Raw genomic sequence first — 18,532 nt, 5'->3', positions numbered from 1 at the left:
ATATTACAAATCGAATCCCTTAACTCCCAAAGGGTGTAGAACATAGAAGCACTTCACCACTGAAGTAGAACAGGAAAGTGAAAACACAAATCTAAAAAGGAAAACTAATGAAAATGACTTGAATGAAAACTTTGAGTTTGAATGATAAAAATAAAATAAATAATACCGAGATTAATTTTTAATGTAAATATTTGATTTTTCATTAAATTAAACAGTATCTATAAATTCTACTAAAGTAAACAGTACCACCAAACCTTTCGTTAAAGTTCCAGTTCTAAACCCTAGCAAGTTTGACGCCGGCAGTCTCTTTCCGTCTGCAATTTTCTCCATCTCCCCCTCTCCATCTCCTCCCTCTGTCATCGACCTCCACCACCTCAGACCTGCTTCCCCTTTGTCTCTCTCCCTCATCGCCGTCAAAACCATCGCCGCTACCACTGATTCAGCCACTACCACCCCGGCACCGCGAATCAGACACCACTACCGCGAACCACGACCACGACCGAACCGAACCGATCGGAACTTCCCCTTCCGAGCCCAGCACTAGGATTCCCAAGGCTCAAATAAGCAGCAGAGAAAGCGAAACAGCAGAATGAAGCTGGATGTGAACATGTTGAGATACCTCTCCAAAGATGATTTTAGGGTTCTCACTGCTGTGGAAATGGGAATGAGAAATGTAAGTAAATGCCTCTACTTTCCTTTTGTTCGAAATTGTTTTAATCTCTCAGTCATAGCTAATGGCTAAAGCTAATTTACATATCTATTTGTATTTCTCTTGCAGCATGAAATTGTACCCTGTGAACTGGTGGATCGGATAGCGTCGCTCAAGTATGTAATTTTTGTTGTTGAATTCGAAATCAGTCATCATTTTCTGTAACTTTGATGATCTAATCCTTAAATTTGTATTTATAGGCATGGTGGTACTTATAAGGTTCTCAAGAATCTCCTCAGGCATAAGCTCTTGCATCACGACTCTTCTAAATGTAATGCACATGTTCTGATTGAGTCTAACAAACAATATTTTTGTTGCAAAATTTCTCTTATTATGTCTTTTGCTATCATGTTCATGTGCATCCAGATGATGGGTTTCGACTCACCTACCTTGGTTATGATTTTCTTGCAATTAAGACTCTGGTTAATCGTGGAGTCTTTGTGTCTGTTGGCCGTCAAATTGGCGTAGGAAAAGAGTCTGGTATGGTACTCTTTCTTCTCCTTTTGTTTTATTAACCAATTAAGGCTGTTATCAATTGAGGAGTAATACATTCCATTGTCGTTATTCTTGATTGAATTTCTTTTTCTTTCAAGATATCTTTGAGGTCGCCACAGAAGATGGTACGGTTATGGCAATGAAGTTGCACCGGCTTGGTAGAGTTTCTTTTAGGGCTGTAAAAACTAAGCGTGATTACTTGAAACATCGTAGCAGTTATAGTTGGCTCTACTTGTCCCGCCTTGCTGCACTCAAAGAATTTGCTTTTATGAAGGTTAGTTGTCTCTATCTTTTGGCATTTTTATCTTTTCGTGTTGCCCTATTGTGGGTTTATAATGTGGATTTTGTCTATATGATTTTGCTCTGCTTGAACAGGCTTTAGAAGAGCATGGCTTTCCTGTTCCAAGTGCTGTGGATTGTAACAGGCATTGTGTGATTATGTCACTTGTACAAGGATACCCACTGTAAGCTTCTTAAATATACTGGTTCAAATAATTAAATCTGTTAGCATTGAAACTTCATTTCTTTTGCCAAAAATAATAATAATTGAATTAGAAACCCTGGAAATAGCATGTTACACAATGAAATTTCCAGATGTAATTTGTTCGTTTATGTTTCTTTTGGAGCTGGCTTGCTTTATAAGAAAAGAAGATTAGAAAATGAAAGAAAAAAAGGGTTAACTGCATTTTTCACCACAAGGTTTGTGGGTCATTTGCAAAATGAGCCATGAAGTTTCAATTTTTTGCATTTTATACCACTTGATTTCTAAATTTCACCAAATTAACCTCTCCGTCAATTTCACTGTCTAATTAGACGTTAAGTTCTGATGTGGCATATACTGAGCCAATAACAAAAAAAATAAATAAAAACGATCATGCTGCTTTGAGCTTTGGAATTCACTTCTGTCCTATACAGTGTGCAGGTGAAGCAACTGCAGAACCCAGAGGTGGTTTTTGAAACAATCATCGGACTTGTCGTTCGCCTTGCTGAACATGGTTTAATTCACTGTGACTTCAATGAATTTAACATTATGGTATGCATTTAAGGCAGTCTCTGATATTTTATTATTTCTACAACACTGTGTTTCCTACTTCTGCTCTCACTTGGTACAGTTTTTCTATATGTTGTATTAGTATTTCAGTTAATATACGCACTCCAAATGCCTTATTAGTTTCTTGTTTCAACTCATTGGTAAACGCGTAAGTAATTTCTAATTTTCTGTTCTTTTAGATTGATGATGACGAGAAGGTCACCATGATTGATTTTCCACAGATGGTGTCTGTATCACATCATAATGCACAGATGTAGGATCTGCTTCTTACAAGTTCCAGTCATTTATAGTTGATTTTCTAAGTGATTTGATTTGTTTATTTGCCTAAAAGTTTTGTTTATCAGATATCACATTCTCATGAAGTTCCCGTGTTTCAGGTACTTTGACCGTGATGTTGAATGTGTCTTTAAGTTTTTTAGAAAGAGGTCAGTGTTCTTTTGTTTCTAACAAGTTAATGCAATTTCTTTTCACTATCTGAATTTTTGTAAATAATATTCAAGGTTGTGAAATCCCTGAACAGCATTTCTAGTTGGGTTGACAGAAGGAATGCATCCAGATGACATTTGGCACCATTTTCTTAATAACATTAGTTTAAAAGCAATACACTGAACAATAACATATAGGCCTTGTGCAACAAACAATTCTGCTTTTTTATTGACTGCTCTGATTTCATCATTTTCTTTAAGATCATTAGTATATGGCATTGTCTTTTTACTTTTCATTTATCTGCCTGAGGTTAGGGTATGTGCCGGTAGCATGGGGATACAAAATATTGGGGTTTGGGGATAAAGGTTCTGTCTAGCTTGTTAAGATTTTTTCTTTTTCTCTCAGGTTCAACATGAATTTTCAAGAGTGCAGAGATGATATTGACAGAACAGAGGTAGACACAGATGAAAGTGGGAGGCTTTGTTTTTCTTCAATAGCCAAGGATGCTGTTTTTCTTGACAAGGAACTTGCTGCCAGTGGGTTTACTAGGAAGGATCAGGAAGAGATTGAGAAGGTATTGTATAGTTGTGAAGCATGGTAGATTCGTATACATTCTCGATTTGAATTTTGGAGCCAGACACTCATATTGTTCTTGCAAGGAAGATGTTCCACCCTTTTTGGAAAACGTTTCATTGGGTTATCGAGTCGAGTGTATAGTCCACTCTGTGGTCACAATATAGTGTCCTATCTATTTATGATCAAGTTAATTTAACCAAAAATGCTTTTTCAGTCGTATTCAAGACATCTGCAAGGTCAATATTGTTTTTCTGTTTTGTTGTTATAATGTTCTCAATATCATGCTGTTACGTCCAGTTCATTGAAGGAAGTTTGGATAAGGATGCTAGTTCTGCTGATGAAGGTACTGAAGATGACACAGACAACTCTGCGTTAAATGAATCAAACATAGAGGGTGTTGATTCATTGAATTTGTTAGATCAGGTACGTTTTTCAATTGCTTGTTGATGTCACGAAGAAATGGAAGTGATCTGAGTCGCAATCTGAGATCTGAAGTGATTCTTTATGTACAAAATGAAGATTAGTTAAATCAGCTTGTGAAAATGACTGACTTGTATAATTTCATCTTACTTGGAGAGACATTATGGCAAATTATTTTGAGTTCTTTATTTCAGTGGTCCTTATTTACTTGGAGATGCTTTCTTGCATATTGTAAGTTCATACTTTAACACTTTGTTATTATAATTCAGGACCAGACTTCAAATTTAAAGCAGGAAGAGGAAGGAGCAGAGGACAATCTAAGAAACTGTGAAGCAGGCCCAAGCAGTAAACCCGAATGTGAAGATGTGAGTGACAAGGTAAGTCCTGAAATTGTCTTTATATTGTGCTTCCTACATGGAATTGAAGTTAGGATTATTTAGGCTTTGGAGTGTACGGTCAATCGTGGCCTGGCAGATATTAGGTAACTTATATATACGTCATGGGTAAATAGCGTGTGGATGCATACGCTAAGCAACTAAGTCAAGATTGTTAAGAGTTTGTTATTTTGTTAATGAAGTCAGTTTTGCTAAATTAACGTTAATTCTAATGAGTGAAAGTGAATATAAACTGTGATATAATTATTCTTCAAACTCTAAGAAAATCAGTTTGGTTTACATTACACAAATGGTATGGAAAGCACTCACAATAGTTTGTTTCAGCAGGAGGGAGATAATGACACCGAAAATGGAAATGATGCTGAGCTGGTAAAGCGCTTGAGCAAGCAGAGACGACGTGCCATGACAGCAGCCCGTGGAGGACGGAGGACTCTTTCCTCCAGAAATACCTACAAAGATAAGGGCGGTAGATCCTCCAACAAATCCAAAATCCAGAATCAATTAAGCAGCTGGTAGAAGAGGTGAAGTCCGACCGCAAAATCCAAGCCTTGGTATCTAGAATACGGAGAAATTTTGGTCTCTTGGTGTTTTAGCTCTCAAGCTTCAAATCTTGGGATCCAAAGACAAGCCAAAAAATGAGCTTAATATAATTGTAGGCCTTGTGGCTTAAAATGATGATATTTACTGTAATTTATGAATGATAGTAATATCGTTTAATTTTTTGTTATTTTTCGTCTAAATTTTTTTGAAACTTGTACACAAGTCCCTATGTGTAAGAATCCTTGATCTGCGACTGAAGAGGAGTACTAGTACTACTATATATGGCTTCAAGACTCATGGAAATATTTGGAAATTTTTTTCCATCTCTATTATTATAAATCCAGCCCCCATGCTTGGGGTCACAAGTCTTCGCCAAAAATAATTGAACTACAATGCCCCTTGTTATCGCAGGGTTCTTCCGGACACCGACATACCCAAAGAAGAACAGGCCTAAGGGAATACCGACCTAAGGAAGGCTAAGGCTCTGGAAGAACGATCTCCAACACTTTAGGAGCACATGGCCTCCAGATGTCCTAGCAGCTACTAGACTAAGCGCTTTCCCATAAAGTATTTTCGAACTAAGGGGCAAGTTGGCCTTTATGGCACGAGCTCCCAAGAATAGAGGGGCGAGCCTACTTAGATATCAACTCTAGACAACATGGCAGCCAGCCGAGGGAACAGAGGACTATGAAGGGACATAAAAGGCTAATAGATGGGGTGCTTGGGTGCGGGTTTGCACCAACTCCACAGCTAAACAAGGCGCTCAGCATGCGTTGTCCCAAGAAATCATGCAAGTGGACCTACGCAAATATCACCTCGTTGCCATGTGTTGGTCAAAGAGCGGAGGGACATCTAGCAATTCAAACCTGTGTATGCTGCATGCTAAATGCAAAGGAGATGATACACTTGAGCCCAGAGAATGGGAGCTCATTTAGGATGACAAGTACTCCTTAAAAGGGGTCAGGCGAATTGACGGAGAAAATATAGTGTTAAGTTGAGCTGTTGTAACCTTATATTCAATCTATTCAAGAGATTCAATAGACGTAGTTTAGTTTTGAAGGATGAACCACTTAAAAATCCGTTGTCTATTTCTTGTTAGTCACAAACCTCGAGCCCACCAAAAGCCGACACACGACCATCTTGGTCTTTGTTGACCTCACCAATTTTGAGCATTTATATGAGTTTGAATTTTAAGATTTGTATAGTAGGTAGATCCAATCAAACTCTAACTGCACGTGGTCTAATATCTTAGTGGATAGGATGTTGAGTTTTCACCATGAGTCCCTAGTTCGAAATTCTTCATCTCCTAGATTATTGTAATAGTTTTGAATCCTCATCTTTTCCCTCCACTTAATAATATTAATTAAAAAAAAAAGCAAACTCATCTAACCACCCACATAAGATTAAAATTGGTGAGCAAATGCAGACAACACTTTACTGCAAAGGCGAAAGCAGTTATGCCTACGCACTCTGGTGCGAGCTCGATTCTTACCGAGTTCTCTTCTCTAATAATTATTTAACTTAGTAACGCTATCGTTTAACTAAAAAAACAAGAAAAAGGGATGGGTGAGAAAAATATTTCGATAGAAGCATCACATCATATTAAATTTCATTAGTTTAGGCAAATAAGCAAATTAAAAACAAAAACGTTGCTGTGGTTCACAATTGAAGGAAAGAAACGCACCCAACGGTTTTCTTCAAGTCCAACTCTTTCTCACAGATCACGATTCCAGACCGCCTTATGGATTGTGGACCTACTTTTCCAAAAGCCCAAATCCAATAAAACGCATATATTTACACGTTTCCACATTTCTGTCAACTCTCCTTTCTCCGACCTCCTTAGACTTTCTGACCGCATGCCACGGAGCAAAGCAACCAAACGCCGGGGGCCGTCCAGTCCTCGCATTTGCAGCGATCGGGTCGTCGGATCCAATTGACTCGTTTCACAGAACTACGTCGTATTTGCTAGAGAAGAAGAAGAAGAAGGAGTGATGTGGGTCTTCTACCTGATCTCTCTCCCCCTGACCTTGGGCATGGTCCTTTTCACGCTCAAGTACTTCGCCGGCCCGGAGGTCCCTCGATATGTTATGCTCACCGTTGGGTACACTTGGTTTTGTTCTCTCTCCATCATCGTCATTGTGCCGGCCGACATATGGACGGTACTTTTTCCAAACCCAATTTCGGCGTCGTTTCGTTCGGTTTATGGTTGTTTGAATTCGATTCGGTTATTAGGGTTTTGTAAATTTCTGAATTTGGAGGTCTTTTAATCAACTGGGTGCGTTTTTTTAGAAAGTTTTGCAGCTGGTTGTTTACTACATTTCTCTGCAGCTCAGTTTAGCTCGCCTATTTTTTTTTTCTAGGTTTCTGTTTCTTTTCTGTAATAATGCATAAGCCCTTTTGTTTTTGTTTTTTTAAAAATTGCGGTGGCGGATTTTGTATCAGCAAGCATTTGTTTTTCGGTTCGAAAATGAAAGTAAGCCTGTTGTGGACTTTAGTTTTACGTTATATTAGTATGCAGTTGATCTCTTTAACATTGAAATTATGTAAAAAATTAGTTTCGTTGTGAGAAAAATCCTTTTATTGTTCGACTTACCTATTGCATATTTGTCAACTCAGGACTATCTGTTACTTTATGTACTGGCTCAAGTTGTTATGTTCGTAATTGTTTTGGCTATGCAACAATTAGCGGTTTTGCGAATGCTTCTGATTTTGTGATTACTTTTGCAGACGATAAACCATATTGAGAGTGGAGGAATCTCTTTCTTTTGGAGCTGGTCATATTGGAGTACATTTTTATTAACTTGGTATGCAACATGGAAATTAATTGACTCTTTTACTTGCCCCTATTGTATGTAGTTGAGTGGAGTTTAGTTCAAGATTCCAGTTAGTATATTATCTGGCTGTTAGCCTGTTACTATCCTCTATCTTTGGTTTGGTGATTAACATTATAGTCAAGGATCTGTTATTGTCATTGGACACATGTATAATGCATGCTATTGCTTAATAAAATTTGGTCGAATAAGCTCTGTTAAATGACTTTTCGGTGTTTGTGACCTTTTGCTCAAAGTTTATATGTTTTGTTCTAACTATGCTGATTTGTGTTTTCGCTTTCCCAGAAGATTACTTTTTGATAAAATAGAAATCTTAGAAACATTCGACCCTATTGTTGAGTTTCTTTTATGAATTTTTGGAGTGTTAATTCTGCACCATTTCTAATTTTAAGCTTTTAAATCATGATTATCTGCCCCTTCAATTCAATTTTTCTTTGATTGGATAAATCATAGCATTATGTATATATAAATGCGTTTATAGCTAACTTGCAAATTTCCTCATACTTTTAAGTTGTCTCTAAGCAGGACTGTGGTGCCCCTTATTCAGGGTTTTGAAGATGCTGGGGACTTCACTGTGACAGAGAGATTGAAGACTAGTGTACATGTGAACTTGGTTTTCTATCTAATTCTGGGGTTTATTGGTCTTATTGGATTAATTCTTCTCATCAGTATGCACAAAAACTGGTTTGTTCCTTGTCCTTCAAAGCTGATTTATATTCGTGCCAATGTTAATTTCTTCATAGATGTTGCCTATAGGGAGTCTAGAGACATTAAATAAGTTGTTAATTTCTTATTTCAAATTAAATAAGTTGTTAATTTCTTATTTCAAATGGCCCTGCGTACCCATTTATGCGATAAATACTAAATTATTCCTCTATCTATTTAAGGAAACATTGCTTTTGTGTTCTGAAATGATTTAAGGAAACATTGAAGAACTTTCGACCTTCTGGGTTATTGATTAACAACAGTGTGTTGCACATAGTTTATCATTTACAGTAAGAGCAATTTGATGTGGTATCAGTTTAATTTAAGAACACACGTTGGAGTTTCACGTCCCTAACATGTTTGTGGAAAATTCTTCTTTCCCAATAACCTATGAAATAATCATTTCTTTCTACAATAGATGATTGGACTGAATCACATTGAAGTTGAAAAAGAATAAGTACCTTGTAACTCGAGTATGGGCACCAAGGTGGGAGGACAATGGTTCGACTCCTTTGGCCAGGCTTGCTTGTTCCAAGCTGTGAGTTAGGTCATAAAAATAAGCATGTAGTGCAAATTAGATGGAAAAAAATTGCTTCATTACAGACACAGTGGAGAAGGCTACATGGACTAGGAGAAGATAATGTCACAGCCAGTCTAACAGGGCTCATCATTTTTTTTTCTTTATGATTTTCCTTGGCTATTTGAGCTATCCTATCCATTCCTCATTTATTTATTTATTTTTTTTCCATTTTTTGCTTAATTAACAGGGGTGGAGGTGTTCTCGGTTTTGCCATGGGGTGCTCGAATACTTTTGGACTTGTTACAGGTGCATTTCTTCTTGGATTTGGGTTGAGTGAAATCCCAAAGGGCCTTTGGAAAAACTCTGATTGGACTATTCGGCAAAAAGTTCTTTCTCATAAAATTGCCAAAATGGCTGTGAAACTTGATGACGCCCATCAAGATCTTTCAAATGCTATTGTGGTAATTTTTCTTTCTCAGTTGTCAATGCAAAGACTTCCATGTTTTCTTGTGCTCTCCTTTTCCTTGTTAGCAGATTACGGCATGCTATATTTATCAATATTTTCAGGGTCGTTTAAATTCGTTTCTATTCTTAATTCATAAAAAGTTGATTTTTTGTATCGTCGTTCTGAAATTCTGAGTTGTGTTATCATTGTTCATTTACGTTCCTGTAACTTAGATCCATGTACAAGTTACGGGTGGACATTTTTCCAGCTACCTGCCAAATCCGATTGGCTGATCTTACCAGATCTCTCCTGTTTTCTTTTCTTATTCTGATTGAATTAAGTGAATACCTATTCAAGCTTTAACCCAAAATTCCAACTCAATCCGATTTGAATAAATACAGTAGTGAAATTTGAGGTGTTTGCGTTCAGTTGATATTTGAAAAACAGTTTTGTGCTAAACCAAAATGGCTGTGCTGATTTTTTTTTTCAGATAATATTATACATAAAAATTTATTTATTTACTTCTAACCAATGTGATTGACCAGATAACAATCATATTTTGGAATTGCTTCCATAGCTGACTTGGCAGAGTGCATGATTTTACATTTTTTCTTAGCAGAAGACTTGCTCTGTAGTTTTGTTTATGCTCAAACTTTCCCTTTTCCAAACTGTTCTCTTCCTCTCCTGTGATATCACTTAGAAATCGAAGACTCAAAATTTTTTTTCTTTATCAATGCCATGGATATCTCTCAAAGGCTCACAGTTCTAGAAAAAGCTTATGTTGACACACATTTGATCTCAGACCTACTTTGGTGTTTATATTTTAAATTTCTAATGCTGAGAATTAATCTCAATATTTTTATGCAAGATCAATAGTGTTTCTTGTTTGTTGCAAGATCAGTAGTGTTTCATGTTTGTTGCAAGATCAGTAGTGTTTCATGTTTGTAGCAGATCAGTAGTGTTTCATGTTTGTTGCAAGATCAGTAGTGTTTTATGCAAGATCAATAGTGTGCTTTTATCTTGTATTCTTCTATTATTCTCCAATGAAATCTTTACCATTCTAAAGATTCAAGAAGAGGACTTTCAAGGATTCATATGTTCATATGCACAAAAGGGGTTGGGGGAGAGGAGGAAGAGGGTATGTCGTTACATACAGAGACATTTTCCCAACACTTGATTTCAAATTCCCAACATATCTTGTATCTATGACCATGGGGAAGTGCATGCAAGACTGTTAATGTCTTTGTGTGGAAAAAGTTACATTATTTGCCTTGTTTCCTTTTTGGCTGTGTGCGTCTGGTTACTTTCCTTCAAAAATGTTTGCTGTAATTTTCTGATCTCTGCCTGAGCATCTTGTGAGAAATTCCTCAATGTGTCTCATGTTTCCTTAAACGTTGAAAGTTCTTCAATGTTTCCCCCCTTTTGTCCTCTAGCCATGAACTATGCTTTCCAGTTTTCACAGTTGTGTTGTATCTTTTGCAGTTTCTTGCAGTATGGTGGTACTTTTATTTAACTTTTATTTTATATTACTTTTCTCTAAACTTAATGGTTTGTTCATTAGGTCGCCCAAGCAACATCCACTCAGATGTCCAAGCGTGATCCTTTGAGACCCTACATGGATATAATAGACAATATGTTAGCTCAAATGGTATTTATCTACTTATTTACAAAATCGAAAGGAAAATAAAAATGGATCTTCACTATTTCTGTAATGAACTCTTTGTAATATTTTGAACCCTTTTTTACCAGTTCAGGGAGGACCCATCCTTCAAACCACAAGGTGGCCGATTAGGTGAAAACGACATGGACTATGATACCGATGAAAAATCAATGGCAACGCTTAGGCGTCATCTTCGAGGAGCCCGGGAAGAGTATTACCGGTACAAAAGGTAAACTGCTTTGCTGTATTTCTTCATCTTCATCCGTATACTATTCGCCTAAGTTAATTTTGCATTTGTTTGTGCCTAAGCCAATGTTTATTCAGGCTGTAGATGTTCTATGTGATCCATAGTGATCGGGAACTAAATAGGTTTGCAAAATTCTTTTAGATGGCTGTCATGATGCTTGTAAAACAATCTTATGATTTGTGCTCCTTTTAGTTGACCTTTGTTAGTTTTTCATTCGGATAAAATATTACTTTTGTGCTTATCTGTATTAGAAAACATTCTTACGTGTCAATGTGCTTGCGCATATTGAATAGAATTTGGCTTTCCGCTCAGTAGTGGAAAACTTATTTGTTGAAATTGTATATTTAGTTCAATCTATGCAGTAATGCTTTATCAATCAGGTTGCTGATATGAGAAGAAGTTTTTCGTCCTGAATTTTTTCCTTTATAGTGTTGCTGTGCTGTTATGTTGCTATGTTCACCTTTTGTGTTATAGATCAGGATGTAAGTGAAGGTTTGCGTACTGTTTTCTACTGGATGCACGGCCATGAAATCAGTGTTTATAAATAAGTACTGGTATCTCTATAGATTGATTACTGTTTATTGTCACAAATAAATGTATATGATTTTTTTTTAATAATACCGTGTGATTCAAGTTTTTATTATGAATTTAGGATCCACAGTCATACTATTTTTCACCTTCGGATTCAGTATTCTACCAGATTTATAATCATAATAGTAAGGTTCATTTTATCTAAAATTTAACATTAGTTTTGCAGTGAGTATATGACCTATGTTATGGAGGCCCTTGAACTTGAAGATACTATAAAAAATTATGAACGTCGGAGTTCTACTGGATGGTATGCCTCTGATTCTGCTTTTCTCTATTCTTATTCCATCATTATATTTATCCTACACACGCAGACCAACGTGCACGCACTTGTGTATATATGGGGTAATGTTCTCATTATGTTGCTAAAGTGTCAATATTTGATCACACATGCAAACAAGAATCCATGTGAATAATGGTCCACAGTAACAATCAGACAGCATTAGATGTTAGACTGTCTGGCAAGAGAATACGTGTGTGTGTGTGTGTATCAGTCCCCTTCCGTTGAGGGATCCCTCAAATATGCTCTTGATCTTATAAGTAAATGCTACCATTTCAGGAAATATGTCTCAAGCTTCAGACCTACTCGAAATGGCAGATTAGGATCTCTTGTTGATACAATAGGTAACATTCAGATCTTATAATTCATTTCTACATTAAATTTTAAGTACTTGGCATGGCTGAGCTATGAGTGCCAAGTTGTTTTGTTAAGTTGCATGGAGGGTCTTGTGTATGCTTTCATTTAAATAGGATACTTACATGTGAACACTTTATATTGTCTTATCGTGGCTATTAAAACACATTCTTGATAGACCCGCTATGTATTCTTATGTTGAGAATGTATTTGTAAGATTGAGTTATTTTATTTTTTAAGTTCCTTTATTTTCATGCATCTTTTCACCATAAAGCTTCTTAGAGTATCTCCGAGGGAGTATGCAAACCAAGTTGGCAAAATTGTACTATACGAACCTAGGTTGCATATTGCCTACCCATGGGCCTCATAAAAAAAAAAGGGTCACTTGATGGAACTAGGCAAACCAAGTAGGCAAAGTTGTATTATATTGTTTTAATTTTTCTTTTTTGAACCACAAAAGTTGTAAATGGTAAAACTTGTGGGACCCAGTGATATATTTTATTGTAAAAAGTGCGGGCCTCATATACCCATTTGCTTTGAGGATGAAATAGCCTATATGGCTACTCAAACCTTGTTTGCCTTCTCATTTGCCTACGCATTTTTATACTCCCTCGGAGATGCTCTTAAATCTCAATATTATATTTTTGGTAATGAAACATAAAATTAATTGAAATTGAAGCTTTATCTTGTTTGAATATTAAAAGGTCAAGCTCTAAACTGAAATCAAGATTGATTCTGTCCCTTTGCAGAATTCTTTTGGCGCTGCATACTAAGAAAAGAAGTTGAGAAACTTTTGTCTATCATACTTGGTATTATTTCAGTTGCTATTCTTTTAGCAGAGGCAACTCTTCTTCCTCGAGTTGATCTATCTCTCTTTTCAATTCTCATCAATTCTGTTGGAAAGCAAGAGGTTCTTGTACAGGTGGGTGATATGTGTTTTTGTAAGTTGTAGTCTTTTTGTTTTGTGGACATTTTGCAATTGGTGTAGGAGAAAGTTCTGTCAATTTTTATTTTTGAAGGTTGATGTTTCTGGCCCAGGTTTCAGTGCTGGACATAGTGTTTGGAAGGAAAAATTGAACAAAACTAGGTGCATATGTTCATTGGACTTGGATGATACATCTTTGTGACAAGTTGCATATAGAATGATAGAAATGTTCAGAAGTGCATTGATCTTCTTATATAACGTGTCTGGTCTCCTTATTTGAAGGAACGCTGTTGCATTCTTTTTATCACCCTACTGCTCACTAATGTAAATTTGTTTACTCAAACTATTTCCCAGGTATTTGCCTTTGTTCCTTTGATGTATATGTGCATCTGCACATACTACTCCTTGTTCAAAATTGGTATGTTGATGTTTTACTCATTAACACCCAAGCAAACAAGCTCAGTCAACTTGCTTATGATATGCTCGTAAGTTTTGATCTGAACTCTAGTTTTACAACTTTAAGGTCTAACTCATGTTTCGTTAAAACAGTACTCATGTTCCATTATCATCATATCTTCCAGGATGGTTGCTCGTTATGCTCCTCCAGTTTCATACAATTTCCTTAATCTCATTCGTCTTGGTGAACATAAGACTATATTTGAAAAGGTATTTCTCTCATCCATCTCATCTGTTCCTCTATTACTCATCATCCTTTCTATTTGTACTTATAGTCACAAGGGATCCTTGTAGCAAAAGCCAATTTAAAAGCTTTCAAACTTTTCTCAAGATTTTAATTTAAATCCAAATACTCTTGGGCAACTGTAAGTCTGTAACAAAAATAAAAGTTAAAAATCTTCTTAGCATGTGGATCTGTTTCTTTCACAAGTGATGCCCCCTTTTCTTAACATAATAACATTCATGAGTAACATTATTTTTCTCTGGTTGGGTTCTTATGTTTTCAAAATACTTCCTGATTGATTAAAAAAATTAGTTTTCTCAGCAATTAAAAATAATTGACCAAAAAATTAGTTTCTCATCAATTGTAAATCCGCTTGTAAACATAACAGTAATGTTGTTTCTCGTGTAGTTTTGGGTTGAGCAGTAGATATATTAGATTTTGACCTGTTTGTGAACTTCCCCTTCCTCTATTTAGTAACTGACTACTTCACCGTTGTATTTGGGATTTTTTTATGGCAGCGAATGGGAAACATTGATCAAGCTGTCCCTTTCTTTGGGAGTGAGTTTAACAGAATATATCCACTTATCATGGTTGTGTACACCCTGTTGGTTGCCTGCAATTTTTTTGACCGCATAATTAATTTTTTTGGGAGCTGGAAGCGATTTAAATTTCAAACCGAAACTGATGATATGGATGGTTTTGATCCATCTGGATTAATTATCTTACAAAAGGGTAAGCATATGCCATGATCTGCTCTTCTAAGAAGGCATAGACTTCTATCACTCGGGCTGGCCATCTGTGAATTTAGTATCCTTTTTCTCTTTTTGGTTTAAATTTTCCATCTCTTTTGAGAATGACTAACTTGTCCTTGTTTCCTCAGAACGATCTTGGATTGAACAAGGTCTGAAAGTTGGTGAACATGTGATCCCCTTAGCTAGGAATTTCAACAGCACGGATGTTGAGGCTGGCAGCAACAACATGGTACGTTAATTGTTAGCACACAAGATGTTTGGATTTGCTTAATAAATTATTGGCATACTGTAGCCATCCTAATATGTGATTTTCTTTTCCAGTTCACGTTATCGTTTTTCTTCTTCACGCGTATAGTTTGTTTCCTAACTTAAGTGTTGAATTTTCAGGATAGGACTCATGTTGAACTGAAAGCAACAACCAGTCTGGGCACTGAGGGTGCAGATGGAACTCCGTCAAAATCTTTGAAAGAAGAATCTCGTAGTAGATATGGCTCAAGCAAAGAAGCCATCAGCAACAAGTATGCTGCCATTAGAGATCAGAGCAGGCAATCATCTTCGAATGCAAATCCGGTGGAGAAGAATATTTCTGCTGCCAAAGTCTCCTTGCTTGACGAAGGCAACTCTAACCCTGATAGCACGGCAGGAGGGTTACCTACTGGTTTGTCCTCAAAGTGGGAATCAATGAAAAATGGTTTTCAAAATTTCAAGGCAAACATAGCAGCCAAAAAATTCATTCCCTTGCGCCAAGTTCAAGATACTGAAGACCTATCTCGTGCATCTTCTAACGATTCCCTCGACGAGATATTCCAGCGATTGAAGCGGCCATCTGTAGACCATGTGAGTTATGTTGACGAGGATGAAGATGGCATGGAGGGAAAGTCTGGTCCCAGCAGATAATAATCTGTTCTAGGTAACCAACTTGATACCCTTTTGGAATTGGGAATTATAAGCCCCATAAAATGTATAGTTCCCGTGGCGAGGGGCGGATAGCCTGGGAGGATATTTTGCGATACTGAAACTACATCGTTTACAGCCGCTAGTCAGAAAACTCCAACAATTTGACAAGAAAGATAGGTACATTTCAGTGATCTGTGAAAAGAATGAAAAAGAAAATGCCAGTTGGGGAATGTTGTATTTGAATTATGCGTGTAATTTTAAAATCATGTCACCATTTTGTTTCTCTACAGCCAACGCCTTCGGAGCCCATTAATATTTTAACAGAATTCACTTTCTTTAGATTTGCAACAGTTTTCTGAAATTTTAGTCAAACAAGCAAACCGCACGGAACAATTTTGTACGAGACATTCAAACATGTTCGTGCAAAATGAAAAGGTCCAAGATGGATGGTCCAATTATATGTACGTCGTATCGACTAATGGGATATGACCAAAGAATAATCATACACGTGGTCAAACACACAGCCCTTTCAAGTCAAACTTTCATATACTCTGTCACTAACTCTCTGTGTCGAAACCTTAGATTTATATCATCTAACCTGATTGTTGATAATTGAATTACTATTCAAGTATTAATTAACGTTTTATTTCTTACTGATTATACGTCACATAGCTTGCAACTATGTGGTTTAATAAGTTGGTAAACATTACTCTTCACAATTCGTTGTAACGCATACCACTCAACAGTCTAACTTGTACACCACACATAATATCTCAAATAATCTAAGGTTTCTCTAACCAACATTTGGATTTATGATACAACGATCATAATACGATAAATTCGACTGAATTGAATTATGAAAACCCAGCAAGAACAACCCACCTCCCATTAACTCCATATTTCTAAGATCAGTAAGACAGTACCAAGAAGATTGGTTGCACACTTAAATTTCACATCGTATTATCTGATACCATATTACAGAAAAAACATACATATACTAATTATTTTCTGTTGATCAATCGATCCTAAGACAAATATATATAGTTACTAATTAAGGAATCGAATGAAATCCAATCAAAGTTTGTGCCTCTTATCTAAGACCACTCTCTGGGTGCTTGAGAACCTCCTTGGTTGATCTATTCCCCGTTTTCCGTAGCAGCTTCGACCAAAACCCTCTTTTCTTCTTCTTCCCACTACTGTTCTTGTGACAATCTCCGAAACTATGATGACTGCTCTTCGAAAGGACGGCAACCGACCTGCTCTTCTTCATCAGCCCATGACCACCAGCACCAGTTGTAGGAGCACAAGTAGTGGTACTGCTCCTTATCATAAAAGAAACCGAACCCAAAACATTCATATGGGAACCATTACGTCGACGATGATCTCGGCCGCTGCCCGCCACCGGCGGCGGAGAGTTGCAAGTGGAGGAGGAAACAGAAGAGGAATCGGATTGATCATGTGCAGAAGGATAACTAACTTGGAGTCTGTCAGTGAGATGAGTTGAGGAGGGAGCGTAGAGCTGAGAGAGCTTCTCACTCAGACAAGCTGAACAAACGCCTGGTGATATTAGGGTTTGCTTATTATCGGTGGCGTAGTACTGGAACTGGTGGTGCTTCATGCATCCTCTCTGTGATTCTGACCAACCCATGGTTTTCAAATTTGGTCTGAAATTCTATGCGCTTAGTTGGTATGCACGAGGGAATTCCTCGTTTTATAGGGAGAAGAGGATTGAGTTGCTTTCTAGGTAGTAATTCATTTGTTTATCTCGAAACAAGACGCGCGCACGTAGTGTTTTCCCACGAACGTTCGTTTGTGTTAATCCAAGGTGCTAAGGCCTCGTTTGCTAGTCGAGTAAACATAATATATTATTTTTAAGAGTAATGCTAGACAGATCAACTTTTTAGACTATAATTGTAAACTATGTGATGTGTCACTACTAGGAAATAAACACATTAATTAATACTTAAATAATAATTCAATAATCAATAACCATGTTATAGTTTAAATAGATAGTCTTCCTCGCATTACTCTATTTTTAATACAAATGATGTTTCTACACAGATTTACACTAAAAGTGAGAGAGAAGAGTTTGAACTAGGAACGTAATAAGTTAAAAGAAGAAAGCTCAAACCATTAGGGCAATCCACCACTTTCCAAATAGACATAATATTGTAAGTTAAAGTAATTCCACCTAGACATACTTGCTGCAACCATTATAATACATATGTAGATGAATCCACATACAATGATAAATCCATTATTCATCCACTTTTATTAGAAAATTTTGTAAACAAATGTGTTATTTTCATGTGTTTGAATAACATTATCATCTCGAATAAAACTAGGTACGAATCTACCAATTACGGCATAATTAATTTTTTGACATAAGTTGGTCATATCCCTTAAAATTTGATACAATAGTGTTAAGGAAGTTACATTTTTTTATTATATTTAAGCATTAATTACATTTTACCCTGTTCATGTTTTAGATAGATTTTAAAATGGGCCACGATGAGATTTTAATTTTCTCACAATTAATTATGAAGTTTTAAAAGTGTATCATTTACACATTTTGCCTATTTGATTGTCTAATCTTTTATTGAATTTATGAGTTTTTTTGTCAATATGGTGCAAATGTGGCTACATATTAATCTATATAAGTATCTCACGCCAATTCTGTCATCAATTTAATGAAAATTCACACAATTGATCCGACCAAAGCTATGATTCATTTTGAAAATCATCTTAAATCTCTAGAGCGTGAAATGTAGTTAGTTCTATATTTAAATATCACAGGATACTATATAGTAAAACATTAAATCGCAAATGTAATATTTTTGGTCAATAGTCTTTTTATTTTATTGAATTCTAATAAGGGAATTGTTATTGACATTCCAAAAATCTCATTTTACACTCTAAACTTTCTATAGTTAAAAAAAAAAATACAATTGTAAGAAGTGTAAATGAGGTTTTTTAGGCTACTAATAGTAGTTCTCTCCCGTTGTTGCACGGGAAGTGACAACAATTATGTGGGCCT

The 18,532-nt window shown here is 36.4% G+C and overlaps 2 protein-coding genes across 3 annotated transcripts; both read left to right on the top strand.

Moving 5' to 3' along the window:
* Positions 1-248: 248 nt before the first annotated feature.
* LOC126603322 (serine/threonine-protein kinase rio2-like) lies at positions 249-4,799 on the top strand. Of its 2 annotated transcripts, none has more exons than XM_050270133.1 (13): positions 249-673; positions 779-825; positions 910-980; positions 1,076-1,189; positions 1,303-1,478; positions 1,580-1,668; positions 2,120-2,237; positions 2,435-2,508; positions 2,633-2,680; positions 3,087-3,255; positions 3,555-3,680; positions 3,947-4,054; positions 4,397-4,799. In XM_050270133.1, the coding sequence occupies exons 1-13, from the start codon at positions 590-592 to the stop codon at positions 4,586-4,588; spliced, it is 1,416 nt and encodes a 471-aa protein (XP_050126090.1). In that variant the 5' UTR covers positions 249-589; the 3' UTR covers positions 4,589-4,799. The 2 variants fall into 2 exon arrangements, with proteins under 2 accessions (XP_050126090.1, XP_050126091.1); XM_050270134.1 differs by having other exon boundaries at positions 250-673; positions 4,400-4,799.
* Positions 4,800-6,410: 1,611 nt separating this feature from the next.
* LOC126603316 (uncharacterized) lies at positions 6,411-15,834 on the top strand. Its single transcript, XM_050270123.1, has 14 exons — positions 6,411-6,771; positions 7,340-7,416; positions 7,969-8,127; positions 8,916-9,129; positions 10,675-10,761; positions 10,863-11,002; positions 11,778-11,858; positions 12,168-12,232; positions 12,992-13,164; positions 13,522-13,652; positions 13,749-13,833; positions 14,365-14,578; positions 14,727-14,827; positions 14,986-15,834. Exons 1-14 carry the CDS (start codon positions 6,604-6,606, stop codon positions 15,493-15,495), a joined length of 2,205 nt encoding a protein of 734 aa, XP_050126080.1. The 5' UTR covers positions 6,411-6,603; the 3' UTR covers positions 15,496-15,834.
* Positions 15,835-18,532: the final 2,698 nt, after the last annotated feature.

The sequence above is a fragment of the Malus sylvestris genome, chromosome 15 (genome assembly GCF_916048215.2).
Source record: "Malus sylvestris chromosome 15, drMalSylv7.2, whole genome shotgun sequence".
Taxonomy (NCBI): domain Eukaryota; kingdom Viridiplantae; phylum Streptophyta; class Magnoliopsida; order Rosales; family Rosaceae; genus Malus; species Malus sylvestris.
Note: the sequence above shows the minus strand (reverse complement) of the source record. Positions and strands in the feature narration are given on the sequence as shown.

Bases quoted from the DNA above. Each gene is read 5' to 3' on its own strand.
- LOC126603322 (XM_050270133.1), top strand. From the start codon at position 590: ATGAAGCTGGATGTGAACATGTTGAGATACCTCTCCAAAGATGATTTT. The intron at 1,669-2,119 runs GTAAGCTTCTTA...TGTCCTATACAG, and splicing joins CTTGTACAAGGATACCCACT to TGTGCAGGTGAAGCAACTGC. The intron at 3,681-3,946 runs GTACGTTTTTCA...ATTATAATTCAG, and splicing joins CATTGAATTTGTTAGATCAG to GACCAGACTTCAAATTTAAA.
- LOC126603316 (XM_050270123.1), top strand. From the start codon at position 6,604: ATGTGGGTCTTCTACCTGATCTCTCTCCCCCTGACCTTGGGCATGGTC. The intron at 11,003-11,777 runs GTAAACTGCTTT...TTAGTTTTGCAG, and splicing joins GAGTATTACCGGTACAAAAG to TGAGTATATGACCTATGTTA. The intron at 13,653-13,748 runs GTAAGTTTTGAT...CATATCTTCCAG, and splicing joins AACTTGCTTATGATATGCTC to GATGGTTGCTCGTTATGCTC.